This window comes from Dreissena polymorpha, chromosome 6 (assembly GCF_020536995.1).
Source record: "Dreissena polymorpha isolate Duluth1 chromosome 6, UMN_Dpol_1.0, whole genome shotgun sequence".
In the NCBI taxonomy this organism is placed as follows: Eukaryota; Metazoa; Mollusca; class Bivalvia; order Myida; family Dreissenidae; genus Dreissena; species Dreissena polymorpha.
In genome coordinates, this window is record NC_068360.1 from 74,481,319 (window position 1) to 74,503,247 (window position 21,929).

At 34.9% G+C, this 21,929-nt stretch overlaps 2 protein-coding genes across 3 annotated transcripts in view; one reads left to right on the forward strand and one right to left on the reverse strand.

Annotated features, from left to right (window-relative positions):
• Window positions 1-535: 535 nt before the first annotated feature.
• Window positions 536-21,929, forward strand: part of LOC127833738 (hepatic lectin-like) — a 449,559-nt gene continuing 428,165 nt past the window's right edge. The window contains exons 1-2 of the mRNA XM_052359163.1: window positions 536-631; window positions 801-901. The gene's annotated coding sequence lies outside the window, so the exon portion shown is untranslated. The remainder of the gene's footprint in view (window positions 632-800; window positions 902-21,929) is intronic.
• On the reverse strand, window positions 15,324-20,338 carry LOC127833735 (putative nuclease HARBI1). Of its 2 annotated transcripts, none has more exons than XM_052359155.1 (6): window positions 19,791-20,338; window positions 18,746-18,940; window positions 18,113-18,185; window positions 17,191-17,372; window positions 15,773-16,176; window positions 15,324-15,630 (listed from the first exon to the last, which is right to left on the reverse strand). In XM_052359155.1, exons 1-5 carry the CDS (start codon window positions 19,964-19,966, stop codon window positions 15,915-15,917), a joined length of 888 nt encoding a protein of 295 aa, XP_052215115.1. In that variant the 5' UTR covers window positions 19,967-20,338; the 3' UTR covers window positions 15,324-15,630; window positions 15,773-15,914. The 2 variants fall into 2 exon arrangements, with proteins under 2 accessions (XP_052215115.1, XP_052215116.1); XM_052359156.1 differs by having other exon boundaries at window positions 15,327-15,488.

Here is a 21,929-nt window from a genome sequence, read left to right on the forward strand (position 1 = left end):
TATACATCTTCAGTGTTGTGCTAAAACGGGGTTAAATGCATGTGCGCAAGATGTCGCCTACACAGGCTAATCTCGTACGAACCTTTTCACACATGATGATGATGATGATGATGATGATGATGATGATGATGATGATGATGATGATGATGATGATGATGATGATGATGATGATGATGATGATAATGATGATGATGATGGTGGTGATGATGGTGGTGATGATGGTGGTGATGATGATGATAATGATGATGATGATGATGATGATGATGATGATGATGATGATGATGATGATGATGATGATGATGATGATGATGATGATGATGATGATGATGATGATGATGATGATGATGATGATGATGATGATGATGATGATGATGATGATGATGATGATGATGATGATTATGCCGATAACGATGCCGATGCCGATGACGATGATGATGATGATGATGATGATGATGATGATGATGATGATGATGATGATGATGATGATATACATGTAAATTCTGACTATAACACGATATAAAAGCATAACGCCTTATCAAGCCTTATCAGTAACGTGTTTCGAACCATTCAGCAGACAAAACCAAAATGTGGAGCAGGAGTATATCTCTTGTTTTGTGTGTGTTAATTTCAGGTAAGCTCATGTCCTTTTTATTGCGAGTCGGTGTAATAAATTATTCCAAATGACATTTACGTTTGTATTGTGAGAAGCTTAACTTTGTTTACTGATCGAGCGAATGTGCACGTATTGTTTTCATATGTTAGTCTACAAATAACCTTCCTTTTATCACGTAAACGAATAGGATGCGTCTCGTATTATACGACGTGCAAAGATGGTTGGATTGCATTCAGCGGTTCCTGTTACCTGTTCCGAGCGGAAGGAATGCCATTTACATAAGCTGAAGTAAATACTGTATTAATATAAAAGACCACTAATTACCACATTCGATTTTAAACAACTCAGCCTATGAAAATATAAAATATGCTCCATAAAATAAACTTATTAATATTATAAAAACAGTAAAATCAGCACAATAATAAAATTATGTTCTTTTTTTCAAATGACATACGTAACAAGATGCTCAAATCATAACATATTATCTATATTATTTCATTTACAGCACTTTTGTCAGCAACACGAACACAGCAATCTTGTTCACGTAGACGATGACATAGAAAACAGTTTTTTGAAAGACCGAATGCGCCTCTTCAAAGGTAACATTTTGAATAGACACACTTATTATATTGTTTATGTATGGTGTTGTAGAAGAAAACATATACTATCCAATTATTGCTGCCCTTGTATTATTTATTTCCACAGAAAACATCTCTACTATTTCAACAATTCACGATTGATATGTAAAATTAATATATTCTGGCTTCTAAGCATGCCGTCATAGTTGATAGTATATGCACTTATCAGTTCATATTGTTGACAATAAAATTGCAGTGAACTCACCTAGTCTGAAGTGCATTAATTATTTGGTTAATTGAACCAGTCAATAAACATCATTCATAGTGTAATTCATATGTGAATGGCAGTTTAATCATTACACAAAGACACGTGTGTGTGACATTTTGTACGATTCAGGTACAGCATATACATTTTTGATAAGTGAAAAGTGATTTTGGGTCACTATACCATGCCACAGTTTGTTTAAATGGTGTTGAATCGTTTAATGAAATATACTGATACTTAAACATTCTATAATGGCATGATTATGCAACTGGTAAAGCAGTATGCATTTAAGGTGCCTTTTCACAGATTTTGGCATTTTTTAACTTATTCATTAAATGCTTTATATCGATAAATGTAAACATTGGAGCGTAAAAGCTCCAGTAAAAAATCAAGAATAAAATTAAAAAAAGGAAAAGAACATTGCCCGGACCAGGTTTCGAACCAGTGACCCCTGGAGTCCTGCCAGAGTCCTGAAGTAAAAACGCTTTAGCCTACTGAGCTATTCCGCCGAGTACACATATTTAACGTATTTTATACCTAATATAAGCAATCTTCGTAGTTTCACAAAATTTAACGACAAAAACAGAACTCTCCAAATTATTCAATCGTTTCGCGTTGCAACGCTTTATAATTTTTAGGGTTTAAAATCGTCAAAAGATGCATATAATGGCTATATTAGACCATGGTAAATGTTCAGTATTACTGTTTCCTCACAGATATCATAACTAAAACGAAAATTTGCGAATCTGAAACAGCTTTTTAAAATTTTGTCAATTTACCAAAGCGTGAAAAGATCCCTTTAATGTATGTCGTGCAATTAGTAACAATTTGTTTGCGTTTTTATTCGGCAATTATCAGCGATATTTATATCAAATTCATATAAACATACCAACTGATAGACACCGATTAAACCAACAATATTAAAATTATAACGTCATCAGATCAATGTTTTGTAAATAAACGTAATCCACACTGGGTAATAAATAATGATATCCTAGTTCAAGAATTGTTATATCTTTGTTAATAAATCTTTACAACTATAACAGTGTTTTTTGTTTAAATGACAATAAGCTGACATTTGTTAATATATATCACAAATGACTACTTTTAAACTGTAGATCATTCTTGGTGGATGGGACTAACGGATGGGGATATAGAAGGAGTCTGGCAATGGTTCGACACGGATGAGAGGCCTACATTTACAGGTTTACATTTGTTTACACTTTTTGATTTGTGTCGAATCATTTGATTATATTTTTGGCGATGTTGTGACTGTCGATACTATTTCATGTAATAAGATAAAAGCTTTACGCAAAACTGAACCCACATACATCTACAAATACAATGTAAAGGTAGTACAATCAGACTATGTACCACAAATAAGACACTCACACAACATCGGCATTGTAAATTAACAGTCATTTATCGAGTTTATTAAACACATGCTCGTATAAATCTAACGAATTATTTCCTTTTGAAGATTAAATAAATTGAAATTTTCAGGAGTGCCTATATATCTTACATTAAATTGTTTTAATATATTGAAAATATTTATATATGTTATATGATTATGTATTTGATGTATCGATGAAAATACTTTAGCTCCGAATTACTTTAATGATCGACGTAGGTTTATAAATGTTTGTGCAATAAATGCGAGTTCCTACCAAGTCTGTTCTACCAGTACGACACCTGTCGCATATGTGGTAAAACAGTATGGTCTGACCAAATTTGACGGACCTTGAGCTTAGTGGACCATTTTGAAATTATCAAGATAAAAGGCTGAAATTGTATTTTGTCATGTCAATTCAGGAAACCAGTTCCACCGGCTGGCATCAATGTTGTTTTACGGAATATGACAATTGTCAGTCTTCTCCTCAAATATCCGTAGAATGATGGTTCTGAATACGTTTAATGAATGGAAACATTGTGCAGAACATAATTTAAACAAACGTTTATGAATAGCTTTATAAAACATGTTGAAGCATATGGCTCTCCGTGCGATAACAAGGTCTTACTATAGGGAAACAATAACTTCCACAAACGGGCTGTTGTCAGTTTAACAAAACACATTATCTGGAAAGTTGTTTGATAAGGATGTGACGATTAAAGTTTCAAAAAGCTTTTTAACATGAGCCGATTACTTCGTGTTGGTCTTGAATGGCCCAATTTAAAGTTTTACCGAGATATATTCGGCATGACTGTTCTGACCTAGCTTCACGAAGATTGGAAACTATAGGTAGAATCTGGAGATTGAACAACTAAAATTGTTATGACAGAATACCAAAAAATTTGTCTAAACAAGTTTACGTTTATAATTTAAAGCAATGTCTTCAGCTTTATCTATTTGAGAAAAAAACAATTTGCATACATACATGTATTTAGATTGTCCATTTCGGATCAATTAGATATAGGGATATTACTTCAAATTAATAATATGTATGCACAATATGGATACATTTTCAAGGTGTCATTTCACAGATTTTTGCATGTATTGAAGTTTTTCTTTTAATGCTTTATATTGATAAATGAAAACATTGGATCTAAAAAGCTCCAGTAAAAAACAAGAACGCAATTAAAGAAAGGAAAAACATGAACCTCAACTGAGTTCTAACCACTGACCCTGGAGTAAAAGTCTATCGCTTAGACCTCTCGGCAACCCGCGCTCATACAGTTATGCCTCGGTCACACTGTCACGAATCAGAGCTACGAACGAGCTACGAATACTTTTCGGCACAGTTCGTAGCTATCCTTACTGGACCGTGGCTCTCCGTACTTGATCCGTAATCAGTCGTAGTAGTTTTTGGATGTCCGTAGCGACTTTTGACAAATTTTGAACATGTTCAAAAAATTGCTACGAATTTATCGACCGTAGCGTTTCCGTAGCAGTCCGTACAAAACCGTACTAGTTCGTAACGACATCGTAGTCGTCCGTACCTTTTCGAAGGCCCAAAGATTTTCAAGGACTTCAACGGATTGATACGAAGAACTACGGAGCGGCACGGTTATGCTACGTATTAGCTACGATTATTCCACGGATATACTACGGAAAGCCACGGTTCTAGTACGGTGTACTACGGATAGGCATGAATTTGCACGATCTTGTACGATGTACTACATTTCAGCACGAAACAGTTAGGACATGTACGGTCCACTACAATAACTTGCTACTGAAATACATCATTGAAATTATAAAGCAACCGTACTTGCATTTGTTGAGTTCACAATCATGAACCGCCAGCAAATTGCGTTTGCGATAAATTTGTTACAATTGGATATTGATATGGCACAAAATGCAGAGGCCGTAGTCGAGCTGCTTGACGATATGCACAGAGGTAATAATGATTCAATATTTTATAACTAGTCAGGGGCGGATCCAGGATTTCTGGTTAGGGGGGCGGGATATTGAAAGATTTGCAAGGGGTCCAGGGGGCAAAGCCCCCGTAAGCTCCACAATTTCAGTGATTTTGAAGGCTTTGACAACCACTTCTTGAGCATGTCACGCCTTACGTACTTTCAACACAGTACCTTCTTATAATGCCCCAAAAGTGGAAAGCTTATCGTTTAGGGGGTCTAGGGGGGCAAAGTCCCCCGGAAGCTTCACGATTTAAATGATTTTGAAGGCTTTGACAACCACTTCTCGAGCATGTCACGCCTTATATACTGTCATCAAAGTACCTTCTTATAATGCCAAAAACGTGCATAGTTTATAGTTTATAATCTCTACACGATTTTAGTGATTTTGAAGGCTTTGACAAGTTTATATAGGTGATTTAGATCTAGTTAAGTGTGAAACATCCAATGAATTGACTTTACTTTGGCGATTTTAGGGGGGGGGGGGGGGTACGCCGCGTCCGCCCACCCTGGAACCGCCTATGCTAGTATAGCTTTGTGCTAAAGGTTATTTATTTTGAAAATATTAGAATTTGAACTTACTAGTAATACATTTTTTTTCATTTGCAGGAAAGTGTCTGCCTCATATGCCTTTTGAATCTTGCTCTTACTTTTACGTGATTTAATAATTGTTAAATTAATAGCTGACATAATAAAATACAAAAATAGATCATATTTTCCTAAGCATAATCTATATTTGGTGGTGCGGTGGTCGAGTGGTAACATTCTGGTCTACCATTCCAGAGGTCACCGGTTCAATTCCCGGCCGGGGCACTGGAAATTTCAGAAATGCTTCAAGTGTTTCCCACCCAACTAGAGATGTACTGGTATGAAACCCAGGTAATTCTCGCGTGTATCGGTGCTTTACACTGAGCACGTAAAAGAACCAAGCGATCTATTCGCAAAGAGCTAGGGTATCGCACCCGGACTCCGTGTATCCAACTACTGTCTCTTCTGCTTGCTGTCTCTTCAGCAAAACCAAAGGACCCCATTGGCAATTAAGTGCTTGCACTTTCATGGGTTATCCTTGACTGCAAGGTCAAAAGAAATACATACAATACATGCATACATACATCAATAATTACATACTTTATCAGGTCAGAGTATAAAAAGGAGGTGGTGGATAAGAGACTGGCTTTTAAGACGACCCGGCTCTTGGTTTTGGATGGAGGAGGTAGACTCTTCCCCAGACACGGCTCATTCCATTATTTCTGTTACGCGCTGTTGCTGCCGCTTGCATGTTCTCTTTTTGGGAGGCATTCTGTGTTTGACAATACAAGAGGCTGTGGGCGCAATGTTCAATCGTAGTTCGTTCCTACCTGTCCGTACCAGTCCGTCGCAATTCCCACTGCTTCGTAGTGGACCGTTCTAGTTCGTACTTACCCTAACTAGACCGTAGCGGATCCGTAGTAAGATCGTACTGATTCGCGTAGCATCGTACTCAATCGCACCAGAACATAGTGGATTCGTAGTTTGTTCGTACCGATTCATGGCGCTCAGTACTGAATCGCGTCGATCAGTAGCAGTCCGTACCTTTCCTTGTTCGTTTTTCAACATTTTGATGGTAGATTCGTTATGCTCCGTACTGAAATCGTAGCGGCCTACGAATTTTGACAATTTTGTAGTCATTCGTAGCCGATTGAATCGTAGCGCATTCGTAGCTCTTATTCGTGACAGTGTGACCGAGGCATTATTGATGTATTTTATACTTCATATAAGTAATCCTCGTAGTATCACACAATTTAACGACAACAACAAAACTCTCCAGATTATTCAATCTTTTCGTGTTGCAACGCTTTATAATTTTCATGTTGTTAAATCGTCAAAATATGCATATAATGGATATTTTAGAGCATGGTAAAAGTTCAGTTTTACTGTTTTCTCACAAATAGCATAACTAGAAGAAGCATTTGCGAATCAGATTTTTTGTAATTTTGTTAATTTACCAAAACGTGAAAAGGCCTCTTTAAAGCAATCGTTGGGACTAATGTTAGTATATCCCGGTTTTTAAACAGTGTTAAAGGATAATTATATCAACATCCTACAGCTCATATTGTCTATGATTTAACAATGACATTTTAAAGGGTGTTTGTCATTGTTTTAAATGTACATATACAAGCGTTTGCGTGTAATTCCTTCATGTTGTATGCTGTTTGAGTCATGTGTTTGTGTACAATGCCAATTAATATAAATAAATGCTTGATTGCTTTACAATCTTGAAATGTAACATAAAAAGGCATGACAAATAAAAATACAATAAGTCATTTTCAATATTTGTAAAACAGTTTGAATTATTAAAATTACAGTAATAGTTATATTATATAAATACTCGTAATAATACATTATTTTTGTGTGTGTGGTGTATCTTAAATGCCATTTATGACACTACTTTAATTAAAGCAATTTTAAGAAAAACTACTTTTTTAACCTCGGCCATTGGTAAAGGCAGGCTACATCATTCCTGACATTTCTTTGTTCTAAGCAAACAGATATAAAAATTCTAAGGACATGTTTAATTATTTCTTTGTAAAGATGACTGCAAGATTTTAATGTAATCTAACAGCTTTAATCGTATTTTTTTGGAATACATGCACTTTACTGGAACAACGAAACAAACGCACTCACAATCATTTCATATTTATTTCAACACCAGACGGTTAAACATAACACATACACATATTTAGGCTAACACTGAATATTAGCTACTTAATATAATAACATATATTCAGCTATTACAGTGTTTCTTGTTAGCGACATAACTATGCCTGGTACATTTAGTGTAAAATTATGGCCAATGATAACTTCGAGTGACCGCCAAACTAAATATCAACAATATTAATCTATTTAATAATATGTTTTAACAAAACAAACCATGCACATTCAATTTTCGTAAAATGTCAAAGCGATAACCGTGATTGTTCTAATATACCATCTATGCTCCTTACAGACTTCATGCCGGGCGATGGAGGAGACCACAACAATGAGGATTGTGCAGCGTTTGGCGATGGTTATGATTATCGTTGGTTCGATAATGCCTGTTCCAACCAAATCTATGTGCTATGTGAAGCTAGGTACTACTTTTATTCAAACAAAACATGATTTTGTACTGTCTTTGACTATACGGAATTATGTGTTGTGTTTAGTTTATTATTATTTGTAATGCCAAATTGTTAATCACAGAGGGCACGAATGTGGAGCAAGTATCGTCGGATGATGGACATGCGCAGAAGTTGACAATCCGGTGTCTTTTGTAAAAAATGAATTGTCGCCTTGTTAGTCAGTTTGACTCGTAATACCGAGAATACAATTTTATATGCGTATTGCTTTTTTTCTTCTTTATTTTATAAAATATTATATTATTTCAAAGTTGCACATGATCACGAGTATTACTAGACATAACACACACAGGGATGATAACAAATGTCTGCACCAAGCTCATATCAACGGATAAATGTAGGATCTTGCACGAGTTGTCATATCATACCATATTTTATTAAACGAGTACAGGAATGTTGTTAGTACGCGAGCCTTTGGCGAGCCTTATTTGTGTCTGGCGGGCAAATATGATCAGACGTACTTAAAATGGCCGATTTTTGCAATTTCTGAAAATAATCGTAACCATGTAAAAAACGCTTTCTGTTTTAATCTTATCCAACGGTGACCAAGGAATATTAGCAACACATTAACGAAAGAATCGTATATGCTCTATATTCTCATTTCGCAGCTATTGCTTGTTTAAAAAGCAACTAAAGTAATGTTTGAATTTGATGTAAATAAGTGATATTCGCGAATGATTAACTATTGAACTATATATCAGGGGGAAAATGTTATAAACAATTATACATTAAATAAGAGTTTGTTTCGGTCAAGCTGCGATAATCATATGCTAACTAAATTTGACCGACCCGTATGTACTATAAAAACGTGCCGTAAGAAGAATGGGAGAAACTATACACTTCTAACGCATCACTTTTCAATCTTGAATATCTCAGTTACGAGTAAAGATATTGATTAAAAATTTTACATACGATCATTTGACTACGTTCTATGCAAGCTCACGATAAAATCATTCATCCGTGACGATTGGACGCTTTAGCACGTGGGAGGTGTGGTTCTATATTTCTGCACGTGAAAATGTTGAAACGCGATTAAATTCTAGTTTTATTTCAATTTAATTATTTAAGGTGGATTCTTACATAAGGAAAACATAAAATTAATTTACAAAACAATATAGCTCGTATGAATATTCAGGAGCGCAATCGCGCACTTTGCATTTTACAGGCTTTCTTTCCCACTTGCTAAAGCGTCCGATCGTCACGGATGAATGATTTTATTGTTAGCTTGCACATACTGTAGTCAAATGATCACATGTGCAATTTTAAATAAAAATGTTTACTTATTACTGAGATATGTTAGTTTTAAAAGTGTTGCGTTAGAAAAATCACCAAGTGTAGTAAAAGGCGATATACATTTTATTCCAATTTAATTTCAATTTCATATTTCTAGGTAAGTTTTTACGCAAGAAAAACATAACATTAATTTAAGAAAAACATTATGGCTCGTATGAATATTCACGAGCGAAATTGCTCAAGCGGCATGTTGCAAGCCGGTCAGTTATTAAAACGTGTAAGTTTATGCTTTTTATTTTCACATTGTTATTATTTAAGGTTGTACGAGTCTGCGAATTTGACTTTTGAAGTGACGTTTTTAATTTGTTAAGTTTTACATTTTGTTGTTTATCAATTTCAATTAAATTTTAGGAGTTATCAGATATGTGTTGAATTATTCTTGGTCCAAATTTCAACACAATCCGATCAAAAATAAGGGAGCTATATTGATATGATTAAGTGATGCGCTAGAAGTGTCTCCAAGTGTATGCCAATATACTGTTTTAAGAATCTCGATAAATGATTTGTTCTAAAACTAAACACAGGTCATGCTGTGTTTTAAAATTAAATTTTGTATTGATTGTTGTACGACGATGAATCCGTTGAATACTAGCAATGTCACGGTTTAGCATAAACCAACCGGGGTTGCAAAGTGAGGTTTGCTAACATAATTAAATGACCGTAACGAACATACTTTATACGCTTTTGATGTCGCATTAAACTAATTGTAGATGAAAAACAACCGATCGGCTACCTATCTTGTGTGTGCATTTGGAATGGACATTTATTGCTAGTATCACAATCGTTCGCAAAGAAAGTTAGATTCAAATGACACAATAATAACAATCAAGGATTGCGAAACACTCCATATTATCACATTATTTTAGTGAACGTACATGTTACACTTTCAAAACCTCAACAGCAGTTTAACACATATTATTTTATCCCACTTTTACAGCGAAACCGGTTGATTAAAGCCGCGTTGATTAAATTTCATCTATAATCAACGGCAAGGCTATAATCAATGGCACGAAATGACGTCATCAACTGCCGAACCGGGACTACTTTTTCCCACGCACCTCGTCACCTGTATTTGCCAAGTGCATCAATAATAAAAACAATCTCAAATGTTTGTCAATCTTAATGACCTTAAAACAAAGGCATGTAGCAAAAAACGAGTTTTTTGTCATTTATTGTCATTAAAACCTAGTATTAGGTAAATTTAACACTATGCAAATAGGTTCTGTTGTTGTTGCTCCCCTTTGAAGAAGTCAGTTCGAGTTGCTCCCCTTTGACCGTAGAAAACAATCGTCTGGACCAAGAAATCCTGTGTTCATTTACAAGATGTACTCGGATATGCGTCCATCTGATTTTTCTTTAAAGCATCTTTTCTACCTGGCAATACGCACAAATGACACTGCATCCCGGTGATTCTTGCGTCAACAATTGGGTGTCAACAAGTTAGGTCAGATGCTGAAGGCCATGGCAAAAGACGTCGGCTTTCTCAAGCACAAGAGAATAACGAACCACTCAGTTCGCAAATTCCTGGTCCAAAAACTTCGAAATGCAAACATTCCACCCACTGAAACCATGGCCATAACAGGGCACAAAAATGTCCAGTCCATAACCAATTATTCCAACATATCTGTTGAACAGCAGCAAAAGTGTTCATTCTTGCTCAGTCCAGTAAATGTAACAATCCAACAGATTCCTCTTGTTCACCTTCACGCACTGAAACTATGGCCGAAATGCAGCCTAGACAACCGATGTCTACCGTCGAACAAGTTGATCTTGATGTTCGCCCCACCCAGTCACTTCACTTGCAAATGTCTTTCTCTAGTTCGAACAACTTTGCCTCACAATTCTTTGGTGCCACTTTCAACATTCAAAATGTTAATGTATATTATTAGCTTAATTCAAGTAATCTTTGTTATTTTGTCACGAAATAACCACATATTATAACAAAGAAGGAAATATTGTGAACCTCGTGATCGACTCGATAGTTTGATATCGAAAGTGAATTGTGTGTGGTGTTAGGCTACGTTGTAAACAAATGTAGTTCCTTGTGTATAACAACTTAATGCCATATTGATATCATAAAACTTAAAGATTTGCAATTCAATATGATTAAAATTGTAATAAATAACGCTCGACACTTTGTTACAGAACGATATTCTGATTAAAAAAATGATTATTTGATCAGCGGTTATTTTTGGAACGCGGAGTAATACACTGACCTTGGTTACACTACAGTCATTATCAAAGTACGACAAACACTCATGAAAACTTTTTTTGTTTAAATAAAAATAGTTTACTGAATAAAAAGTGGGATAAATAGAATAATAGGTTAGTTTTGATTATAGATCAGGTTTATCATGCTCGGCACGAAAACGAAAAAGCACTCGCCAAGGCTCGTGCTTTTTGTTTTCTAAGCCTCGCATGATAAACCTGATCTACAATCAACACTAACCTATTATTCTCTATATAAACACTCGTTAATGTTAACGTTGATATAACTAAACCCGCATTTCAATTTCATATTACAATAATAATGTATACGGCTAATCACAGTATCAAATGGTATGAACACTAAATACTACATCACAAAACTGTAGAATTCGTGAATTGAATGTCGTTCAGGGAGCCGTTTCATTAATGGTTGCAGCGCAGTTGCAGTTGCAGTTGCAAGTTGCAAGTTTTTCACATCGATTTGCAACTCTCGAATAAGTGCGTTTCATTAATGCGGTTGCAACTTTTATAAGGTTAAACACAACCTATTCATACAATCGTGACGTCATTTGCGCGCGCGAGCGTCAGAGAACTAAAAATAACATGGCGGCTCGTAGTTCGAATTGGACCAAAGAAGAAACAGAAATTCTTGTAGACGGCTATGTTGCAAACCGAGAGGTGCTGTTCGGAAAATTTTCGAGTACGATTACAAACGAAGAGAAGGAGAAAACGTTTTGTGCCATTTTAGAATCGTAAGTATTGTTTTATGCGAGTTTGTTCATTTGACAGCTGTCAACTGGTTTAGTTGACAGCTGTCAACTATCCACTCGGTGATTCTGTATTCGAAGTTTGTTATTTGTTCAGGGGGATGTGTGCAGCTTGGGTTGCATCGGGTACCGTAAATAGCATCTGATTGTACTTTTAACTTGTTTTGAATAATAAATGTTACCTTTACGTTATTCAAAAACTAGATATAGAGATTGTACAGTCACACCAATAGGGGGTCACTATCGTGTATCTCATGAACAAGTATAATCAAATCAAAAATAATTGTTGCATAGTGTGTCCCTTGGATAAATGTACAATATTACAAATTTGTGAAAGATGCTCCAACTGTTGATCTGACAGGGGAGATAATGCTGTAAACAGTGATCCTTTATTGGCGATAGTGATTTATATGAGCTGACATGAATTATTGTTTTGTTCATCTAGTATTAATGCTGTGGGAGGCCATGGGAGGTCCATTGAAGACCTCAAAAGTAAATGGAAACAACTTAAGGTAAATTAAAGTAGTATTTTTAGTAGTAATATTGAAGTTCAATAATACATTATGAGGATGAATACTGCTTTATTTTAATTTTGCAAAATGCCTTATTGTGAGGTGTTAGATGTTGTTTAAATACAAGAAAAAAGTAATGATAATGGTAATGATGATATAAAGTTATGCATACACAATTTTACTTTTTTGGGGTACTGAACCTTGCGTACAGTATAAAATTCCCCTGAATACTGTGTGCCAAACATGGTTTCACCCTCATGTAGATACTCAAATTGACTTGTGTGTCACTAAACAATTACCCAAGTTATGAATTATTCTTTTAGTAAATATGACTATTCAACATTTGCTCATTACTCATATCACTTTTATTAATAATTCTTTTTTCTCAGTGCCGGACTGTTGCAAAGGCACGAAAAAACCATAAAGAAGTACAGAAAGCAGGTGGTGGGGAGTCAGTAAAGGGACTCAATACTGTTCAAGAAAAGGTTTGCAAGTTTTATAAACTTTAAATAAAAAATGAGCTGAAGTTTAAGTTTTGTTCAAGCATACTGAAGCAAAATTAAGTCTAAATCTTTGTTAATACAAACAATAAACTGCACAATGATTTATAGAGATGAACCAGATACTCCTGTTATTCATAAGACACATGATGAATGTATTATATAAAGAATACTCAAACAAATTAGCATGTTACTCTGATAAAACTGTTGTCATGTTCTCTAAGACAAGTATTTAATAATACACTTTTTATGTCCCCCATAGGGTGGCATATAGCAATTGAACTGTATGTCTGTCCGTCCGTCAGTCCGTCTGAAAACTTTATCATTGGCCATAACTCGTGCAATATTGACGATAGCACCTTGATATTTGGCATGCATGTGTATATCTCATGGAGCAGCACATTTAGAGTGGTGAAAGGTCAAGGTTATCCTTCAAGGTCAAAAGTAAAAAAATACAATCCTAGGGAAGTATTAAGCCTTAAAAGGGAGATAATTTCTAAACCTGCCAAATGATATATTGAAATTTTATTACAAAGCCGCGCAATAGGGGGCATAGTGTTTCTGACAAACACATCTCTTGTTTTAAATAGTTTCATATTTTATCGAAAAGGATTGAAATTTTATCAATTTGTTACATACCAGTATTTACATAATGTAATGTTTGAAACATGTATTACCCGACCATTGTTTGCTTTATCTTTTGTAATAATCATTTGTTGGAATTAATTCTGTAACAGGTACTATTTTTTAACAGGTACTCTCCTGTGTTCCAAAGGTGGTCCTGGATGGGCTGAAAGGGAATGACACCGGACCAATAGGTACACATTTTGTTTTGTTTACTGTATATTTTTATCACTGCAGTAAACAGCAATATTGCAATTTAAACAATTAAGTTGCATCAGTTGGTAGAGCACAATTCTTAGTAAAATTCAGACAATTGCAAATTTCACTATCAACAACATGTAAAGCCACTCACATCTGATTAAACTAGAGCTTTGTCACAGACTTGACGAATACCCCTATATGCCGCATTGACACAGACTATTTTGCATGTTGTTTTAAAAAAAGCAGATGCCATGTTTAATGTTTAAAACGCACTAAGTGACCCCATGAACTAGTTTGTGACCCAGCATGGCCCATGTTCGAACTTGACCTACACATGAATTAGAGAGCGGACGACTTGTTCAATGTTTAAAACGCACTAAGTTACCCTAGTTTTTGACCCGGCATGATCCATATTCTAACTTGACCTAGACATCATCTAGATACAACTTATAACCAATTTTTGACAGACCGACAGACAAGCTCACTCCTATATACCCCCCTAAACTTCGTTTGCGTGGGTATAATAAATGCAGTTGATGGCTACTAGCTTACATATGTGCAGTTAGTTTTGTATTCCAGATTAGGAATTATAAGCTGGTTGTATTTTACTGCCATAATAAGACCTTACATTTTTACTTTTATCATCAATTTCATATTGCAGTAAATCCTGAAAATGACAGATTCACAGCTTCACAAACTGATCTCGAGTCACAAGCTGTTGCAGATGAAGGTATTGATCAGCGTATGTCTTTTTGTTATGTTTTTACATTTAAGTTACATGTTAATAACTTCCCATCAAGTATTTCATCAATATCTCATGTGAAAGAAATATTTAGAAATATGGAGATAACATTCATTTTATTAATTGTTTGGCCCTTTTCTTGTTTTCCTTTTGCGGTCATTTTTTTTTTTTTTGACTTTTTATACCTATTAAGCAAAAAAGCTCTGTCGGTTAAGGCGCTATCTAATGTTATTAATCATATTAACACATATGTGCCCACCAAAAGCCCCCATTTACAAATGTATACAGGTTCTTTTGGGAATAATAGGTCAATTACCTCACTAAGTACTTGTTAAAATAGAGACTGTCTGTCATACAATTAAATGCTCAGAAATGTCGTTGAATGTGACAATTGTCACATAGGATTGATTGCATATTATCATGAAACAGAGTATAACTTCTTATTGCTATGTCTTCAAATGTTTAAGTTAAAACAATGATGTGAAAGATATCCATGCCATACAGCAAGCTGTAAGTGACCTATGCATGGATCTCTCTCACATATGAACCACCGTCTAAAATCAATGTACACATTAAATGTGGCTTCAGAAACAAAATGTACAGAATAACACATATATTATATATACACGGTCCATATGTGAGAGATATTCATGCCATACAACAAGCTGTAAGTGACCTATGCCTGGATATCTCTCACATTTGAACCATCATGTCCAATTAATCCACAAAAGAACACACACAAAAATGGCAAATATTTACAAATGAGACATGGTTCATATGTGACAGATATCCATGCCATACAGCAAGCTGTAAGTGAACTATGCATGGATATCTCTCACATATGAACCAACAAGTCCAATCAATCAACAAACTAAAACACACAAACATGACAAATATTTATAAATAAGACATGGTTCATATGTGGGAAATATTCAGGCCATACAGCAAGCTGTAAGTGACCTATGCCTGGATATCTCTCACATATGAACCAACATGTTCAATCAATCAACAAACTAAAACACACAAACATGACAAATATTTATAAATAAGACATGGTTCATATGCGGGAGATATCCAGGCCATACAGCAAGCTGTAAGTGACCTATGCCTGGATATCTCTCACATATGAACCATCATATCCAATCAATCGACGTATTTGTACAAATTGATTGCGCACAGCCTGACCACCAAGGTTGTTGTCAGGTGCGTCCACTTCCTGATCATGATCCTCCTCCAAATCAAGTTCTGGTGGATCTGGAAGACCGTTCTGCAAGCACAGGTTGTGCAAGCGACAACATGCCACGAATACGCTTGCACATTTTTGCGGCTTGAATGGTAACACACCACCAGTCTTGTGAAGGCATCTGTTATAAAATATTCAATTCATTGTTTATTTAAAGGTGAAAAAAACACGCGGGTCTTGCACTGCCTGATAATTAAGAACAATTACATCAGGACATTTTAAGAATCCTTTTTAGTATGGAAGAATCCTTACTAGATGAGACATATTTAGAGATACATAACTTTGCATGCATCATCACCTTATAAAAGTTATTTAGTGTTGCAATTATGAAAGCAATAGCTTTAATACTTCAGGAATAAAGTGAACCTAAACACAAAACTTAAACAAATTTTTCAATTTTCTAAGTATAAAATTTCTTACAAAATGCTTGATACAGTTGTCTACTCTCTTTATAGATTGGGGTCATGTTGGTAAAGAAGTATACAAATATAAAAGCAATATGTCAAGGGACATAGAACATATTAGAGGTGGTACGCAAACTTAAAACATAGATTTATCAATAATATGCATATTACATGTGAAAAGGGGCAATAATTGTCACAAAATGCTTGATACAGTTGCCTGATCTTGTTTATAGTAACGGGACATAAAAAATATTTGAGGTGGTACGCAAACTTTAACATTCCAATGCTCACGCAGACGTCTACGCCTGGTTCTATAGCTCCAATATATATATTTCATATATGACAGTTGAGCTAAAAAGCATCTTTCCAATAAACATGGGCCATTTCCTTAGCAACTAGGTTTGTTGGTGTTGGATGTGAAGCACCCCCAGATGATTGAGAACAACTATGGCAAGTTGCATGGCTCTTGCTCATAAACGTCCTATTTAAATGGAGGATAAGCTCTATGCTAACATTAAAAAGATTTTTTTCAATATACAAAGCGCCATAACTTCCTTATTAACAGATGGTGTACAATCCCATTTGGTGTGCATCATCCTCTTATCCATATTTATACTCATACCAGATCAGTATATCATGGTTAACAAACTATGCCCTTAGAGTGCAACATGTACTAGCTAAAATGGTTGGATTTACAAAGGTGTAAATAATAATTAAATACTTCAGTGTACCTGAATCTTGACTTGAGTAGACCAAAGGTTCTCTCTATGCACAATCGACCCTGCCTATGCCGTCTATTATACAGGTGTTCTTGCTCATTACGGGGGGCGGGGATGGGTGTAAGCAGATACCTCTTGAGAGCATACCCGCTGTCCCCAAGAAGTATCATCCCATCATGGTTATCAAGGTAGTCCTGTGAATAATTTGGTAAAAAATTCATCCCATGAATATAGAGAGACATAAATACCGAGAAACATACAAGGAAACAGTCCAAACAGCTTCTTATGGACAAAGTATGACTGAAATACAGAAAATGCATAAACAATGTCTGTCTGACTAAGGCAGCCTGCAGGGATGGAAATTAGTGGTTGCTCGTGAGCCCAGGGCCAGTACATGTTGGCCTGGGCAACTCAAATTCAAAAGTTGGTAGTTCGGCTAAAGTTCAGTGCAATTAAACATTTAATGAAATTAGGGACTGTTAGTTAATCATTAGTTTTATAATATTCAATTATCAAAGCTAATGAAATGATTTTACTGGGACTTATATAAGGACATAATACAGTCAGACATATAAACACAGAGAGTTTGTCAATTAAACAATGCTGTTGTTGAGTTATCTTCTAATTATGTGTATTTTAAAGAGTCTAATTGTAGACACATGACACTACATGTACACTGTACTGGGCTCGTTACTCTGTATCTGGGCAACAAAAACACTAAATAGGGTTGTCCATGTGGGCATCAAACTGTAAACTGTTAGTTTCTATCCCTACCTGCCAGGGATAATCACTCAAAAGAGAAGTTTATTCATACATATTAATAGGCTTTAAAAACAATTTAATCATAATACCATCATGTACAATATATTAATTACTACTCACTGGCATTTGTGAACAAATCTTTTTTAAGTGAAAATTTCTTCATAGTTTTTACCTTCAACCGGGAATTTTCAAATATTGCAGAATCATGGGTTGAACCTGGCCACCGAGCAACAACATCCAGGAATCTGTTAAATTGCGAAAACAATAATAACGAGAGCTACATGTACCATGAATTTATATATTCAATGAACAAATGGTTTTCAAATGTTCATGCTAGAAGGCAAAATATAATAGTAATTAAGCAAAATCAGATATTACTGACCATAAATTAACTGACATTGGTAATTACACAGTCAATATGATTGTGATTTTTCATGTTTAACACACCGAAATGAAACGAAGTGACATGTGTCAGAAAATGTCAAGTAACCTTATTTATTTTATGCTTTCCAGTGATTTATAGAGAAATATCAGTGTAATAAAAGTGATATGACACAGTTTCAAACAGTGAAAAAATACAATGAAAAATATCGATGCTGAGTACCGCTTTTATTTATATTTAGCAACTGAATATTATAAAATGGTATGAAGGCGGGACATCTAATGCCTCTGAAATATTTAAGGGATACAAACTTGCATTGATTAAATAGTTATTTTAACTTGATAACCTTGTCAGTTCATTTGAAATTAGGATTTTCAATGCCCTTGTCCTTTTAAGAAAATGAAACCTTACAAAATATCTTACTTCAGGTCTGGTGAGGAGACCGCCTGACAATTAAGGGCATGAAACCCTTTTCTGCACACGTACACCTCTTCATTCTCTGTTGGTGCCACTATTGGTACCAAAGTGCCATCAATAGCACCCACAATGTTCGGCAGTGAGCACTTTCTGTAAAATTCGCGTTTCATCTGAAGCAAACTCTGAGGCTGCGTGGGAAATCTGGAATTGTAAAATGTTAAGACTTGTTTAATACAATTAAAATATGTATTTGAAAATAAAAAGTAATAAAAATGAATTTTTGAAAATTAAAATTTATTCAATACAATTATATAATTGTCTTTAATCACAATGTGGCAAAATCAAGCATATGTTTCCTGCAAAATTACCTTTAGAGCATTATATAGAGGATATTTGTTGGATTCTGTGGATTATCGATTTTACTTCACGCGTGATCATAGAAAATTATATTTTCACGAGTGGCGCAGCCACAAGTGAAGATATATATGTGCTACCTTATACATTGAATTTAATGCCATTTTAGCAGTGATTTACCCCGTAGTAAAGGAGCTTTAGAAAAAAAGTAATTAAAAGTAACATCGCGTAATATCCTCATCTAACTACCACATGCAATTATTACACTAATTTACAGTCTAGCTTACATGTAGCTCACTTAATACTACTAAGTACAACTATTAACAATATTGTTATAATATTATAGTATAAGATTTACATACAGAACATATACTATCAATTATTTTGAATTAAATTAAATGTAATCAACATAAAAACGAAAGTTTGTCAGACACATCATCCAATGAGGTGCAAGATTTGACAAGCATTTTCACAATCTGACAGACATTATCAAGGCACAATTTAATTTGTATTTATTTTCACATTCCTTGTCATCCATTGTCTGAAAGTGGCAAAATTCATGCCATACATATGTTGTCAGAGTTATAAAACATATATAGGGCAATCAGACATAGATTGGTGTACATGTTGTAGTTAATTAAACGATCAAACAAGTATAATGTAAATCACCAAATAGCAATTAAACTCTATTTCTTACCTTATATTGTCAATATTTGCATTTATACTATTGACAACTCGGCCAATTACTCTGCAAACTGTGCTTCTGCTTACACCATGAGTGTCTGCGACTTCACTGTAAAACGCCCCTTTGGCTAAGTATCTCAGACTCAACAGCAGCTGAAATTGTAAACAATATTGCCAAAGACACATCATAAAGAAAATAAAAAAAAAACAACAACAAAAGAATGAGTCATCATTCAGAATTAGTAAGTACTGATAGAATGCACATTGTCGAAACCAATATATGTGTTTCTGGGAAAAACATGTCAGGTTTTTTTTGGTACTGAACAGTTTTCGTCGACCAACAGTTTTATATACTTAAGTAATTTCAATTTGATAACTGCGTCGAATAATCAATTTCTAAAATAGAATCGATAAATTAAATAGGAAAGAAAACTTCCTTTGCTTGATCCACACTGCATATTCTTCGAGATATGAATGAATACAGTCGATTTTCGGTCGAAACTATAAAATTCAATAACAATTAAAACCATTGCCATCTCTACACCGGAAGTTTATACCGGATGTTCATACATGTACAACATACGAAATTTGGGTCAGGTTATTCACTATTATAAAAGGAAAAAGATTGTTTCATAAATTTCCGAGCAAAAACTTGCCTGTGTGTCAGGAGGTATGGAGTGTCCTCCCTGAGTCCCGCGAGATAAATCCTGCCCAACTATTTCAATCAATTCTTGGGCCGTAGCGCGGTCAACCCGATACCTTGACACAAAGTCCATGTCTCGAACATTCACGAATTGAATACGAGGACGGAATTGTCTCACATTTCGCCGATTCCGTCGCTGTAAGCGTACATAAGCTTCAATTTCGGCCATTTTACTACCGTCTGCACCACCTCACTGGCAGTTGCAAACGCGCTATACAAATTTGCAACCACCAGGTGCACGTTGCAACTGCAACTTTTTAATGAAACGGACACAAGGTTGCAAGTTGCAATTATTAGCAAAATTGCAACTGCAACTGAGCTGCAACCGTTAATGAAACGGCCCCCTGGAAAACTAACGTGAATAGTACATAACATGCGATTCGATTATTTTTGAATATTTTGGATTAATACATCCCGGAATCATGATTTGGAGGTAAAATATTGCAAGAATACACTTGTTATTTGAATAGTAAGTAACCGTTTTCCTTTATAATACAGGGGTAATAATTAAAACAAACTTGTCATACACACATGACACCATTTGAAAGCACCCATTTTTAAATAAAAGCATAATTCTTATCAGCAACGTGCATTATGGCTGTGCAAAACACGCAGGTAAATACATCGGCATTTACAAGGAACCAGTATGGATGGTTAGTGTGGATGATTATGAGTTAAGTGTTATAAATATTACTGAATACGTTATTTAAAGTCGGTTAGTTACATGTTAAATGTATTGTTGATGGCATGAATTGACAATATACGATATTTTAGAAGAACGCAACAGCTTTGGGTTCTCAAAAATAATGCATACAACAAATGCACACTTTTACTTAATTGCACCGCTGCAGAAGTATTTATCTTTTAAAAAAATGACTTACACATAAAACTCAGATTGGTTGTTGCATTTACCAATACAAAAACTACTCACACTAAGGAAACAATCTTGATATAAAAAGCCAACCACTTCTATTTAAGGTAGCGCACCCCATAATGGGCACCTTTCCAAATATAATCTAATGTATTATTTTCTTAATCAGCATCATTTCACTTAACTACTTGCACATTTTTAGGTAGGCTTTCCGTGCTTTAAAAAAATACTGATTTTTCAAAACCACCCCCACGCTCGGCTTTTGTCCAGTTTATTTTGCACCCCTGGGGTATATTAAAGTTTAATAATTCATCTAGATTGCCAAATATGGGCATGCAGTTTGTGTGTACAGATGCAGTAAAGGTGTTCAAAGTTTAAACAAGATGAAATAAGTTCTATTTTACAGACTTTTATTTTGCATAACTTGTTATCTATGGAAGAGCGCCATGAAATGTAAGTGGTTGCAGCAAAGTAGAAATTGCGATGGTTAAAAACAAAGTGTCATAAAATTCAACACAGTATTATTAAGTAATATTTTGAACTTAGTTTTTATAGATACACTATATACAGCAAAAATA

What these genes read in the sequence shown, in the direction of transcription:
- LOC127833735 (XM_052359155.1), bottom strand. Translation starts at nt 19,966, where the DNA reads ATGATGTGTCTTTGGCAATATTGTTTACAATTTCAGCTGCTGTTGAGT. An exon ending in GTCTCCTCACCAGACCTGAA is followed by an intron (nt 18,186 to 18,745) that starts GTAAGATATTTT and finishes GCAATTTAACAG; the next exon opens with ATTCCTGGATGTTGTTGCTC. An exon ending in CTACTCAAGTCAAGATTCAG is followed by an intron (nt 16,177 to 17,190) that starts GTACACTGAAGT and finishes ATTTTATAACAG; the next exon opens with ATGCCTTCACAAGACTGGTG.